Raw genomic sequence first — 15,786 nt, forward strand, 5'->3', positions numbered from 1 at the left:
TGTCTCAGCTAGCTCTTTGAAGTCATAATAAGACAGGTATACTTCAGATCTGCACTTTCTTCTCAACCAATCATAGCCCAGCGAAACTGTGTTTGAAGTTACAATGCTGTGCATTATTTCAAATCTTCACTTTGTTCTTCACAACTACTTGGCCGGCCAAACTCTAACGACAATAATTCAAATCTGAATTCCTCACAACTTCCATTGCTCTAAGTCCGAACGCGAAGGTAGCGTTTTTGCAGCCCCTTCTCCTCTTGTGTCACGGTGGAAGTTCACTACACCTACAATATACGTCCGTTGTGTGAACATGCACGGCGTGGAATTTCACACGTGACCTTGGCGGCATCGACACTGACAAGCGTCCACGACCCTTCACATGATCCCTAGTCCTCGTCCTTGACATTACACTAACATTAGACACGTCAATGACAAGTCTGGGCATATCTGTGTCCTATCATTATCCATCGGTACGTCACGGGGATTATTCTGTAGACCGTTCACAATCAACAACGTTAATGGATCTGTTTCCCCACGAAATCCACTTCATGTGTCCACAGCAGTGAATCCCGCCAACCTTCTTCGGACAGCGATTACTCATTCATCCGGGCAATTAACGACACGTGCCAGCTGTGGCAGGTACACGTGAGGTGACAGACCAGATCTAATTTACAACCAACTGATTGGAACTATATAATCTCAATATCAGCGACTCACAATTTGGTCATTCATCTTGCAGCAGGTATGTGTCCTTCATCCTGCCACTTCTACATATGTCTGCACTGTATTTTTAAAGTTGAACATCCTCGTCGTCGAACACCTGTTCCATGCTGTCCAACGTCTGCGTGCTGATGCTGTTGCCGTTGCTGTATGTTTGAGTGGCGCTTGTAGACCTGCTGAACGCACTGCTGAATGACCCGGAAGACTTCAAGCGTTGAGTCATCTCGACCTCTGAAAAGCCAACTGTCGAAAAACGAACACGGTCATTAGTTAAACACGACTACAAATATCTGACAAACGAATAAAGTTATATAGTACAGAAGATAGTGTGATAGTGAAAGGGATAATATAGAATATAGTTTACAGACAACAGTATACAGGCCATATAATATAGAATATAGTATACAGACAACAGTATACAGGCCATATAATATAGATACAGATATAGCCATGCGTGAACTGTAAGGTAGCAGCCAACGGCAAGGAATGAAGTTGTCGGGCAATGTGAGCGCTGCGACTGTCGTAGCTGCCAACAAGCCTTCTAGCTACATAAGCCGAGTAATGTTGAAACCCACACGTATACTCACCAATTACAGTTACAATCAGACTCCTATTAAACTATACACCAGCAAATGAGTCTAGTAGGGGGGAGATGGAGGTTAATTAAGTTTTTACAACAAAGATAGTTTTTACAACAAATGAGCATAATTTTCCCGTATCTAGATTTCTTTGAAAGATCGGATACTTTTCTCCTTTTAAATGGTGATAGCTCAAATGTAAATATGTCTTAAACATAAAACTGTTATAAACCGCCATGTCTTTAAAACAATTGGACCTCTTACTTTTCTTTTCTTTCCCTCTTTGCTCAGACAGAAAGTCATTACACAGTACACGACCGAAGAGTGGTCTGACAGCTGGATAGGTGTTTATGCCAATGAGAGTCAATCGATGTTTGCCTCCTTGCCGACCCTTAGTTTTCAAAATGTTGTTAATCACCAAACTGTACCTAATCTTGCTGCTCAGTTGGCAATGAGATATTGATGTGTGAATGCAGTGGCCATGCCCCTAAATTTCTTCCTCATTTCTTTAATTTGCACACCCCGCTCCCTACTACCTCTGCAGCGCTCAGACTTGCTAATGCCAAGAGTGGGGATTTTAGTTTACGACTCCTGTACATAGTAGGATTCCTTCCAACGATGCCACTGATTCGTAAAAATGTCTCGGACTACAAATTCGCAAGCAAAGAGACCAAAGCAAAAGTTCCATTTCTCACATTTTCAGGATGTACACTGCGTATAACCTTTTCATGGGGTATTCCGTCGTGGCATGCCAGAATGAAGTCAAAAGCAGAGTAAAAGCTTACTCACTCACTCTGCCAATAGTCCTGTCAAAATAATGTTTCAGTTTCCCCCTCCCTTATACCCCCCAACCCTATCCCCCATTCCACCACGTCGTCCCCAGCAAGCTGAGACGGGACGCTTATCGACTGAAGTGGATGTTAAGTAATAAATTATACATAACTGATGTCAGATTTTACAGCTTCATCTCCAGCCTCACATGGACGACTGGCGCTCAGCTTTATTACCGTATTAATATGACTGGGAAAAGAGATTCCACAAATGACCTGCCATTTTATCTTTTATTTGAAGTTTAAGGCTGTTTTAAATTTAGTTATGTTATTTATGTATCGAGAAGATGGTTTTTATATCGACGTGAACTTGTTTAACGCACGTCAGTTTGACGTTAAAGAAGACGACGTTGACATTATGTAACGTTTCTACATTAGTGGATTGCGACACAAGTTATAAAGTGCCCCTGATTGAAGGCTGAACCAGTAGCATTCCAGCAGTTGTGTACATAAATTCTCATGACTCATCACAAATCACGACCTTACTTTTCTTACCATAAACCAAATGTAAAATATCACAAAATATGATAAAAAGGTTTTATGTTAGAAAGTATTTCCTGGTAACAACTGCTAACTGTTGAAGACAAATGCGTCAAAATTGATATATTTTTGCCATATTTTTTCAAGATATCGAAGTGTCCATATACAGAAGTCGGCCACTTTATCATCTGGAACTTTAACGTGGCACACGGGAACCTCTGACTGAGTAGGCAAACGGATATATAGAGGAGGAATCACACTTTTAGGTAAGCTCTGATAGCCAGCCATCCTGAGAACTACCCATCGAACAACATGGGGATCGGATGAAGAGGATGTGTTCTAGCTCAGAGTTTGTTATCCTATACCGACGGATAGGGGTAGGGGCGAAGTCGGGCTAAATCGGTTGGCGTTGCTCGTAGTATCTGGAGTGTATGGTCAACTTATTTACAACGTCAAATAGCAGGGAATATTCCTGAGTTGGGCTGTAAATTACACAAGTACGAAAAAAAAAATAGAATCAGGAACAATGCTTTTCAACTGCGTCAAACACATCAACGCCACGCTCGAGCCAAAAAATTTACATTCCTATGATATTTGGTTCAGCATCGATTAGCTCCTTACGAGCTCAAAATTTCTGATGAATGCCAATCATATAATATTTGATTATCCTGATGTCGGTAGAATGTTTGTTAAATTCACACTGCACTATTTACAACGTCTAGACCCTGACCAGACTATGGCCATTGCCGGACGTCTCTTCTTGTACCCGAGGGATACCATCTCTTTATCTAAATATGCAAACACCCATAGATCACAGAAAGGAATAATATTCCAATTGCAAGTCTTATTTCGATTAAGGATTCACTTTCAACTTTCGGACAGCTCGTTTCGAGACATGCCTGTATGGATTACCCACAATGCACCAAGGAAAGGGGTTGAGTCGTGGCCATTCTGTCTGGAGCTCAAGAGTATCAGAAATGACTGATGGTGCTGTTCGCGAGAGCGCAAAGGTCTTAACACATCCTCAACGTATATGTCAAAACAATTGCATGTCTGAACTGTAACGCCTATCAATTGTTCCACGGCAGCTCGGCTGAAAAATGAGTTGTCACGTTTTGCATGGCTCAGGATTTATTCTCGAATTCGGATCAATTAACCTGGACCGAACCGTAAAGTAACGTATCCAATACTTTAAAAACCGGAAAAAGCTGAGTAAGTTTTGTCTGACGGGTTGATAGTGTGATTGTCTGGACATTGAAGCAGACTGGGGCTTGTGTTCTAGACGACAGCAGGAGAACGATGAGGGCTCGGATTATAAGCAGTACAACGGAAGGTGTAGACATTAGGTTATGTTTGGGAGCAGCTATTCAGCCGTTGTCAGATTGGACCAAATCAGGGTAATATCTATAATGAACGAGCCGAGTTTGCTTGTGAGTGATGGGAGTGTTATGGATAACCCCTTAATTCAGTCATTTATAACTCGGGATTGTCATGGAACTCAGAACGAGGCTGATGACGAGTTGGACACACAGACACATTCCGATCCATTTACCGGAATTAGGATTAATAAAAACGCCATTCTTGTACCTGACGCGTTTACGTCTGTGACCTAACACAACATTCTGTTATCCATGGTTAGGGCCACCTGAAAAGTGTTATAAAGTAGCCCCAAGTCAGTTTTGATGAAGTTTGTTAAATTGCTCTTCCACAATAAAAAAAATCCCCATTATAAACCAGTCGTTCACAAGAGTGACTTACACGAAAACTGCCAGTTGCTTAGCATGGCCTTCTGTTTATGTAGCAAGTAAACAAATTAAATGGCTTTGTCAGAACGTCTTAGACCGAAAAAATTGTGAATAACTGGAAGCCAATTAAAACGACTTACAAACAGGGCTCACCTCGCCTGTCAAGCTCAGATTTTATCACTTAATAACAGGCAGATGTGGAACGCCCTGGTTGAGAGATGACTTGATTTGGGAGAGAGGGCTGAGATTAATCCAATTTATCGACTGGTCGCGACTGTCCCGCAGTGGCAGCAGTGGCAGCGTGAAGAACGCTCGTGTTGGTGCTGTGACGTCATACTGAGCGGGACAGGAGACCCTTATATATTGGTGTCAATCTACACTGACTTAAAGCTTTCATACCACATCTACTTCTGGTTACCGTTTTCGTCGTCATTGGTTTGTTATTAGTCTGATACCCTTGTTAACCTACACAGACGTGTAACAAAGTCTCATGAACTTCGTTAGGGAGGAGGGTATATCTCGCCTTGTCTCGCGAGATCAGGTTATGCACGTTAGGAAACATATACGGATATACATCCTCCTGGAGGGTGTCAGTTTATTTCCGAGAATCATCATAAACTCTTTGACGATCTGTATAAAATTCATACAAGTCGGACCATGCCTATATTATATGAAGGCCGGATTACTTTTATATAACACCAGTTTAAATTAAAGCTTTTGAAATTTATCAATAAAACATTCAATGATATAAACTCTTCTATTCAAATATTATTGGTAGATTTAGCACATTCATGAAAGACGTAGATGATGTTAAGAGTTTAGCATAAAGTTGTTAAAAAAGCCATAAATTGACATTATGCATTGCCAATAAACCCTATATGAGAGGAATACGGGACCATCACACGAACACACTTTAACCTTCTTCGTCTTACTACGACTGCACAAACAAATCTTTGCGTCCACATGAGTGAGTTGGATTTTACGCCGCATTGCACAGTTCGTGTATCACTGCGTGTCAGCTAATGCAAGAGAAGGTAACGTGAATTGATTCGCGTTTTGGATAATAATTTTGTACATAACATATATATTTATGTGTTCTCAATGAAATGCCATCGGTGCACTTTCATAAAGCAAGTTTATCTCAATGACTGTTGATATAGCTGAGCTGTCCTTAGCTTTGTTTAAAATTGTAGCCGACAACATTACAGCTGTACAACTAGTACAAAACAGTACATAACGTAACGTAACGTAACATAACATAACATAACGACAGTCCAATTGTGTAGCGCAAGTTCCATGCTCAATGCCTGCTCCAAGCGCACAGTTGAGAGAAGATTCAGGGAAGAAAAGCTTGTCTGAAAAGATGGGTTTAGAGGCTTGTTGATAGAGTTCCCGAGAGACGGATCATCTGAGGAAGAGAGTTCCAATATGATTCGGCGGCAAAGGCAAATGCACGTTAACCATAAGTTGTTGTTCTGACTTTAGGCACACAGAAGAGTTGCTTTGATTTAGAGCGTAGAGAACGGCTAGGGACATAGTGGTTGAGTAAGTCCGAAAGATAGGAAGGAGCTTGATTGTTGAGGCACTTGTAGGTTATACCCCGATCGCACCAAACTCCTTCTCAGTACGTTCTTGAAAATGTTCGGATTGGGCTCGAACTGTGTGCGAACGGACTGGACGTACTGGTACCTGTTTACAGTCTGTTTAAGAACTCTGTGGACGGGCTCGGTCAGACTAGGGCGGAAGAGTGATTCAACATGCCCACTCCTGATGTCGATGTTTCCACCATGAAACTGAGAACGGGAATGAAAACGTCCAAGAACGTCCTTGGCACTTATAGAAACCCGGTCAGGACGTTATTGCTATTACGATTGCACGCACTAGGTACGGAGGGAGGACTGCCCGAAAACGAGTTAGTACGGGGTTATGCGTATTAAGATCGAGATAGGTCCAGTTCAGAACGGATATAAACTGATTAAGGACGGGATTGAGCTGCTTGAGAACGTTGTCCAAACGGGGTGAACGGGCAGTTTTACCCAGTCTAAACGTAATACCATCTGTCTGGGGACGGGATTGAGCTGCTTGAGAACGTTGTCCAAACGGGGTGAACGGGCAGTTTTACCCTGTCTAAACGTAATACAATCTGTCTGGGGACGGGATAAAGGCGAGATACACGTACTGAGAACTGTTTATGATCAAACTAGCATAGTAATTTTTATAAAAGTTACACGTTCTATCCCGTTCGAGCCGTTTTACACTTTTTCTGGACGGTGTGACTCAGGCTCAAGGACCTTGAATGTGATTCTCTGAGAGGCTGGAAGCCAGTGTTGATCCCATAGAATTGGTGTTATATGGTCTCGTTTCTGACCTTTTGAGGTGATTCTGGCGGCGGTGTTCTGCACACGGTAAAGCTTGTTTGTAAGGGACAGAGGAGCACCAAAGAGGACACTATTACAATAGTCCAGTCTCGAGATGACGTCATGGTATCCGAGCCAGACAAACCCAGAACGATTGTTAGATGACGCTGTCGGGAACAATGACAAACAACAAAGGGACCGAGTCTGACCATCCGATCCTCTTTCAGTCGTCAAGGATGATACAGTGGGTATCGAACCTGGGTGACCATACCTGCATGCGGGTATGCTGTAACAACAGCTCTTGTGATCATGGGAGCCTCGAAATACGAATAGCGTACCGCTCTGTAACAGTTTCACGATCGCTCAGTGAAGCAGAGCTCAATACGGTTCACTATGAATATGTTTCAGCTCTCGTACAAAGAAATATAGAAAAAGGGGTTTTCGATAAATTGTTTGCGTTTTCTTCCGATAGATTGGTGAAGACTCAGGAATAGAACTGCCAGGGTGCCGTTGTACAAAAGAACCTAAGCGCTGAGACTAACTTAAATCTATGTTACGGTATGAGAGTTACTGTCACCTTTGTGCTAGATCGCTTTGTACAACGGCACCCTGGCCTGTCACGTTCCTGTCGTACTTTGGTATATCCAGCAGTTTAACAGTTATCAAATGATTATGTTTGCTTGAAATATAGAAATGATATCTCATATTGTCTCAGCCGAGACATAATTCGCGTGGGAAAATTCTTGATAAGAAGTCGTATCTTGTAAAAAATAAAGTACATATTTTTTTAATAAAAAACACCGATTATGTACACATTGTATATTTTCTAATCTCGACATATTTTCTCTTCTGATTTTGAAAGCGAACAAAATCGGTTAAAATATCAAAATGTTATTGGCGTATTACCTCGACTTATACGTTCGGAAAAAATTAATTTGAATTTTTTAAGCATCCATTACCAATATGGCGCCATGTGGAGTGGAGGCGTCACGTCAAAATACCAGTTCGGTTTATTGACACACATAAAACTATATTTATGCTGCTTTAACCATACTGCGCCATCAACACCCCTCTTCGCGTTGGCGTCTGATTAAACTGCCACAATAACTTCACACCTAACTCCACCAATAAAGACGAACAATCGCCAAACATTAGACAGCGCTGACCCTACAACGTTAGGACTATTCCTTCTCCGAAACTAAATGCTTGTGATAGCTTTAGATGACGAAGTTTGTCCAGCTATAAGCTGGGATCCGTCTCTTAATATCACCGTGTAAGCAAGTTGACGACGCGCAGAGGGAGACGGAAACCACCTTAGTCCATCCGGGCCTTAAATTAGTTACAGCTCCGCAGCTAAACAGCGTGAAATATGGTGGCGATAAATCAAGGAAGTTCGTCCACTGGTAAAATGACGCAAAATGCAAGGCGGATTTATGAGTCGATGGATATTACATCGTACATGCAAGCTACTTTAGAGTAAAACAATCAGACCGGTTATGCAGCGGAGGAACCTCGTTCGAGCTGAAGCCTTGTTATGGCCATTCTCAAATATCAAGATTCGGAATCGATGTTGTGTCCCTTCCCTTCTTTGATGGACAACATAGTAGAAGATTCTAAAAATAAGCTCCTGCCTTTCACAGGAAGACATGTTCTAAAGGCATCTTGTCTGAATTAAAAACGCAGACACCATCGGGGAGACATAAGCTCATTCGAAAACCATCTTTCGATTAAAGAGATAAAATTCTTTGCCTTCCTAAAAATGGAAAATATTTCACTGGGAAATGACTGGACTATTTTAGTTGAGAAAATGGTTCAAATAAAAGATTTATTTACCGATTTCTAATTCTTATTGGGTTTCCATGGAAACTAAAGATTACGCAATTATATGCCCACGATTACGTCTCCCTCAGGAATCGCTGGGACTCTTTAGGCATGCGAGGATGTAAACGATGTTTCCTGATTTATAGAGGAATCCTTCGTAACGTATTCTACTTCAGCACCTTGATCCTAAAACTACGATGGAAGTTCTACAGGAAATGATCTTTGAAAACATGACAAATAAGCTGGGTAATAGATTTGGTATTCATATCTACATACAACATAGATATATTGGGCATCTTGGGTGGAAACAAAACTATACAAGCATTGATTTCTTGTTTCTTACCTCTGAGGTGAGGTGAGGTGAAATTGGGTTTTACGTTGTGCTTGAGAATATTTCGCTCATATGACGACGTGAATGCATGTGAATGTGTACGTGCGGCTGCTTGTACTAGCCCAGACGTAAGCTGGTTTTATAGTGCTAGCCCACTGAGATACCATGCCGCAGTGAAGCATGAATATCCCACTCAGACACATTATACTGATTCCGAGCCGACCAGTCTTTGTTGTACCCATTAATGCCGAGCGCCAGGCAGGGACCAACAAGTACCATATTTTAACGTCTTTTTGGTATGACGCGGTCGGGGATCGAACCTGCGACCTTCCGCTCTCCGGGAGGACGCTCTAACCACTACACCACAGAGGTGGTCTCTTACCTCTTACCAGCTGTTCGTATCATTTAGCTGATCTCACATGGATATGTTTTAGTTATAGGGCTGAAATCCATACAGAACATTAGGTCCACAAATATACCACCTGACCGCCAGAGAATAACCAATCAAAAGATGCAAAGGCAAATTGGCGCTGACAAAATATGACTGTCACTAAAAGTTGCTCATTTCAATGGTGTCAGAACAAAGCCTGTTGAAACAGCCATATCACTGAGACCGACTTTATAGGACGGTTTTGCAGTGGAAGCATAATTTTCATGAAACCAATTTTCATAGTGAGCCGCTAAGAAATATTTAAGCGTGCTTCGTGATTTTGGATACTGTCTTTATTTTTACCCTTTTTTACCCTACGTTAAGGAGTTTAGTTGTAATCGTAAAAAATAGGATTTCGGATATTTTTTGTGAAACGAATAAAACATCCATCTCATAAACCTGTCGTTCTCATGAAGACGAGATTAAAAAATGAAGAAAACCCAACATGGCCGACTGGCCAAGATGAGACGCAACAAGCCAAATGTCTTTTTCAAAGCATCTTACTGCCCCCAAAATGTGAGTAAGGAGAGCCCAATTTGAACGCTTTACAAACTGTCCCCGTTCCGTTAATCGAGTATTTTATGAGTTAATAGCAGGCCAGGACAGTGAGTCTTGGTTGAAAAATGTCTTTATCCTGTAGAAGAGCTGGGATTAATCCAATTTACTGACAAGCTAACACTGCTTTAAAATGGTATTTAGGATTTACGCTGTTGTCTCAGGAAATCTTGGAATCAGCAGCTGTGAAAAAAAGAGGATTTGCATTTAAGACAAATCACTCAATTTTAAAGTGCAGGATAGTATTTAGAGATTATAATGAGTGGTGGAGTATTTGAAGAGTATTCATATTGCCTGTCAGCCTAATGCTAAGGACAAAGACGACGTTAGCCTTAGACGTTAGGGATATGAACACAAAAACGGTGATCAGAACGAACAAGTGAAGCCATATTTAGATCCTGCCACTACCAAGGGAAGCAACTCATCAGTTTGAAATAGCTGCGCGTTAGGCTTGAGGACACATTCACAGTATTCTGAGATGAGTTGAAAACCTTCTTAAACTTTATGGCTCGCATTGTACGTTTCACTTTGGCAAATCATGAGTAGACCACTTCTTTTCTTGTTTAGAAATATGCCTGACTCTGAGGGAGTGGGTTCGAATCCCGGATGTGACTCAACCCTAAAAAGTACTAGAATTTGTACTTTACTAAGAAAGTGTTATCCCAAATATAACATACGTTAGAAATATGCTTGTCATATGTTTCGACAATAAAGTTTGCTCGATTGAAAATTATATTCCACTACCATATGTTGTATTCAAGATTGTCTTGGTTGAGGAGAACATACAAGAAACTGTCATATTGTTAATACACACATGTCGAGTCCCTTCCTATGATGTGAGTGTGTTCTCTGACTCAAACAATATCCATACTTTCTCAAACAGATCCTCAGGTGGACAACATTGGAACAATAAGTCAGACCCCCACCCCGGTTTGTCTCAGACTCGTGTTGTCTGTTTCGTGCTGAGACATTAGACATTGACAGACGCGTGGTACAGGTGAGTGATTATTTTAAAGGGTTTTGAAAACACGTTCCCGTAGATAACTGGACGTCGTGGACCCTGCTTAAGGATACATATATTCATCCCTTTATTGGTCTTTCTAGTCACCTATGCCAACAACTGAAAACTAAAATGGTGAGGTTACATAATGGAACACAACCATATATCTTTGGCCATTTTCAGGTTATTTATAACATATTTAACTATAAATGCGTCCCCGAGGTAATGGTAACCGAGAATGACCATTACACTTTCACATAACACGTTACTGCGGGTTTCAGTAAAATTATATACAGACTGAGAATCCAATGAGGGTTTTGTGTAATCACGTGAAACATACATGAAATCTACTTTTTGTTTTGTTTTCTTTCATAATGACAAGTGATGATCTGCTCTGGTCGGATATCTCAAAGTTCGGATAACTCGATATTTTTTCTTGCTCCCATGAATATCGAGACAACGGTGCTTGACTGTAGTTCCTTCAATTCCAAGAATACATTAATTGAAATCTGGGTTGTAATTTAATCAATTCCTCAAAAATGACGGACCGTTACAACGATAGAGTGACGTCACATACGTTTAAAAGAAATATGAAACATACAGTTTTATCGTGAGTCTTTTTTGGCACTTCTGAAACAACACCATCCCCGTCGCCCTGGTAACCACATGAAACTCCGTTTGTCGGTGTTTGGTCATACTGACGTTGTTTCATGTTGAGAAAAAAATATTTCATTATTACTCCGATTCAAAAACACGTTTGTTTTGTTGTTTTGGTTAAAATGTGAAGACAAGAATGACAGCTGTATCTATCAGCAGGATGCATCGCATATGTATCCACATTACATGTCACTCAGCAATGTACAAGTTTCACATTCTAACGGTAATCTCAGAAAACGTCTAGAACAAAAGCAACTAGCTGACAGACGCTTCACCATGTCCCTTTGATGTCGGGGAACACATGCATGTAGATTCTAGCATAACCGGGGAAAGTTCTTATTTCATACTGATGGCGTCCAAATCCCTTTGTTCAATTTCTACTGAAAATACAGCCGCTTCTAAACCGGTTCCTTTATGCTCCTATTCCCTCCATTTGAAACGTGGGTCATCCTGACCTAGCGGGATGACGTTGGAGTACAGACCTTCAAACAGTATTCTGACTAATGTGATGAAGTTTAACGGAAACCTATAACACGGTATTTTGGGTAATGCTGTTTTAGTGTGTCTACAGAATGTCAAGTCCATGTAACTTCGCGAGTGAGTGAGTGAGTTTAGTTTTACGTCGCACTCAGCAATATTCCAGCTATATGGCGGCGATCTGTAAATAATCGAGTCTGGATCAGACAATCCAGTGATCAACAACATGAGCATCAATCTACTCAATTAGGATACGGTGACATGTGTCAACCAAATCAGCGAGCCTGACCACCCGATCCCGTTAGTCGCCTCTTGCGACAAGCATGGCTTGCTGAAGATCGATATTCACCTCCACGGGTGTGTAACATCGTGTCTTAGGATACTGTCCACATGCAGATGGAATGTAATACGTAATACTTGGCCGCACATCACCCAGTTGGTGGGGCATCACACAGTTTTGGCCAGAACATGAGAATCTCGTCCGCCCTGACCTGCTAGTATGGAACCAGACGCAACAAAATATAAAAAATATGAGTAATTTCAGAACCCCAAACGAATATTCCCGAACCATTATAAACACAATTCTGAATAAAGCAAAACAATAACATCTCAGGTGTTATTAATATAAAGAAATATCAATCCACTCTTGAAACCCTCCGAACTCTCCCTGTATCACTCACCACCCGGCCTCTCGACTGAAGCATTGTCTTAACCACCGGCTCAATCCACAATCGCCCAACCGGAAATGACGGAGGTCGGAGTCACTTGCGAGTTCTGTGACACATGCGAATTCTGTGACACATGCGAATTCTGTGACACATACGAGCTCTGTGACACATGCGAGTTCTGTGACACATACGAGCTCTGTGACACATGCGAGTTCTGTGATACATGCGAGTTCTGTGATACATGCGAGCTCTGTGACACATACGAGCTCTGTGAAACTTGCGAGCTCTGTACAACACATGCAAGCTCTGTGACACATACGAGCTCTGTGACACATGCAAGTTCTGAGACACATGCAAGTTCTTTGACACATGCGAGCTCTGTGACACATGCGAGCTCTGTGACACATACGAGCTCTGTGACACATACGAGCTCTGTGACGCATGCGAGTTCTGCGACACTTGCGACCTCTGTGACATATGCGAGTTCTGTGACACATGCGACCTCTGTGACACATACGAGTTCTGTGACACTTGCGACCTCAGTGACACATGCGAGTTCTGTGACACATGTGTGTTTAGGGACCAAACGTAGATCGCCATAATGCACCAGAACGGTGGCGAATCTCGTATCATCAGGTGACAGTAGGCCTCCATCCCGTGCCAGTATACAGACCAGGCAACTCTACAACAGCAATTACAGCACCTTTCGCAGTGAGACCACCGTTTTTTGCACGAAGTAATGAACTAATATTGAAGTGTTGCGTTGTAACATCAACCTGACTCGGAGTTCTACAATAGAGAGTGTTATAGGTACTTTATGTGTCGATAACAACATGGTCGGCCGATCCATGGGGACAGAGGTACCTTAGAGATATGCGTTAAGTAGATTGATACACTTTGTACATACTCTCAAAATTCAATCTTGGATTTATAGATCGTCCGGGCCCTTGTAGGCAGCGGGATTCAATCTCCTGGGTGTGTTAAAAAGACGAAACGTTAGTAGCTGGGCAACAAAATGGACTATCGGCTGAGGCTATCATCAACCACAAACATCATTATTTGGGTTTTTAATACATCACCCCGTCAACTCTCTCACGCATGGAGTGTACGATTTGGAGTATTGGAGAAAATGCTATTCACGACATTGACGTTTATTTGTTTTGATTTGATTAGTGTGAAATATGCATCCCCTAACAGTTTTCAGTATTAGTCATATACGAGGACCCGGCTTATGTTAGACTGCACACACAGCTATCTAGGACAGTAGGTCGTTCGGAACTGTGTACTTTTATCCAGTATCATCATCATCATCATCATCATCATCATCATCATCATCATCATCATAACACATTTGTAATGCGCTGGTATCCATGCAGTCCATGCTCAAAGCGCACAAAGAAAAACATTGCAAGAAAACATTATTCTTTCAACGTGTAACCTTAAGACTCTGAAAAAAAAGACCATAAAAATATATATTGTTTCAACATAAAACACCACGTCTCTCACGTGCTAATTTACATGAATATATGTATGCACTGACTGACTGAGTTTGGTTTTACGCCGCTTTTAGCAATATTCCAGCAACATCATGGCGGGGGACACCAGAAATGGGCTTCACACATTGTACCCATGTGGGAATTCGAACCCGGGTTTTCGGTGTGACGAGCCAACGCTTTAACCACTAGGCTACCCCACTGCCCCTATATGTGTGCAAGTGAGGTGAACTAGGATATGGTAAATTACACAAATTTCATTACAGTGATCAATCTTTCATGTTTATTTGTTTTGATTCCAAAGAAAGTTATATCCAGCTAAATCTCGACTGCATGGAAATGCCCGACCAGACAAACTGGTGATTGATATGAGGAATGTCCCTGATGACACGCGTCACCGACTCTGTCCACCCGATCCACGAATACACGCGACTGGGGATATGATGTACCACGCACCTGTTTTTGAAGGGGCCATACTGATAGGTAATAAACATCTATTTACTTCAGCACAATAGGTGATTATTTAGAGTGTTTACAATGTGTGAACAATTGACCTGCCTTTGCATGTGTTTGTGACAGAGACCAATGGTGGGGCAGGATACGCTCAAAATTAATTTCTGTCACCTCGTTTTATCAATATTTGATAGTGATATATCACCCATGCTTATGATACGGACGGAATTGTATACGCGACTCTCTTTTAAAGTAGCCATTTCTCAAGTCTATTTAAATGGTGTTTGTGGCCTTTTTTGTTACTGTGTGTAAACTCTACGTTTCACAAATTTGTCCTGGTAATGGGTATTAGTGGAAGTCACTAGGTCCTATACAACTCATCATCGACGGTACCCCACACGCACACAAGCAGCTCCTCTCCAGTGACAATCACGGTTTCAGTAATTGATTACTGTCAATATAATCAGTTAGTGGAATGTAATTACTGAGATCACTGTGCTGGACGTGTGCCCTCATAAATCAAGCTGTCCACCTGGTGTCGGAAGCTGTTATTAGGTAAATCTTTCATGGACGTTGAGTACTTTGTGTTGGAAGTAGCACGGACACCACGTGTTGTGCCTGATACCCACTGGGCGGCCACTGTCTCACTGAATGTTGTATCAAGGCGCAGTGCAATACAACCGAATCTGGGGCAGGCAGATTGGTGAATTGTTGAGAAACGGCCCATGGTGTCTAGAAACGGTCCACGCGGGGCCATATCGTAACCAACCGATCCTTGCTAATAATACGTCTCGTATCACGAGCAAGGCGTGCGGGTTTGGTTTGGTTGACGCACTCAGCAGTAGCCCAGCTATATGGCAATCTGTGAATAATCGAGTCTGGACCAGACAATCCAGTGATCTTACGACAAGCATGGGTTACTGAAGATCAATTCTTACCTGAACCTTCTCGGGTCGCGCGGGTAGGGAGAAAAGTATGTTGTGATATCCGAAATGTGAAAATATAGAAGGGAAGAGATTGGAAAAAGGGGATTGGGTGGAAGGAGGAAGGTGGGTAGTGTTGCGTAGGAGACACGTGCAGGGGGTTAGGTGAGGTAGGAAGGAGGAAGGTGGGCAGTGTTGCGTTGAGAGAGAGAGGGGGTAGTCTCATGAAGAGGTTGTCAGAGGAAGGAAGAAGGAGACAGGACGTGGGAAG

At 42.0% G+C, this 15,786-nt stretch overlaps 1 protein-coding gene across 1 annotated transcript in view; it reads right to left on the minus strand.

The window, feature by feature from the left end:
- Positions 1-780: 780 nt before the first annotated feature.
- Positions 781-15,786, minus strand: part of LOC124267850 (metabotropic glutamate receptor 8-like) — a 157,550-nt gene continuing 142,544 nt past the window's right edge. The window contains exon 10 of the mRNA XM_046702841.1: positions 781-948. Coding sequence (XP_046558797.1) covers positions 788-948 — 161 coding nt within the window. The 3' untranslated portion in view covers positions 781-787. The remainder of the gene's footprint in view (positions 949-15,786) is intronic.

The sequence above is a fragment of the Haliotis rubra genome, unplaced genomic scaffold (genome assembly GCF_003918875.1).
Source record: "Haliotis rubra isolate DU_JTF1 unplaced genomic scaffold, ASM391887v1 Scf134, whole genome shotgun sequence".
NCBI classification, from domain to species: domain Eukaryota; kingdom Metazoa; phylum Mollusca; class Gastropoda; order Lepetellida; family Haliotidae; genus Haliotis; species Haliotis rubra.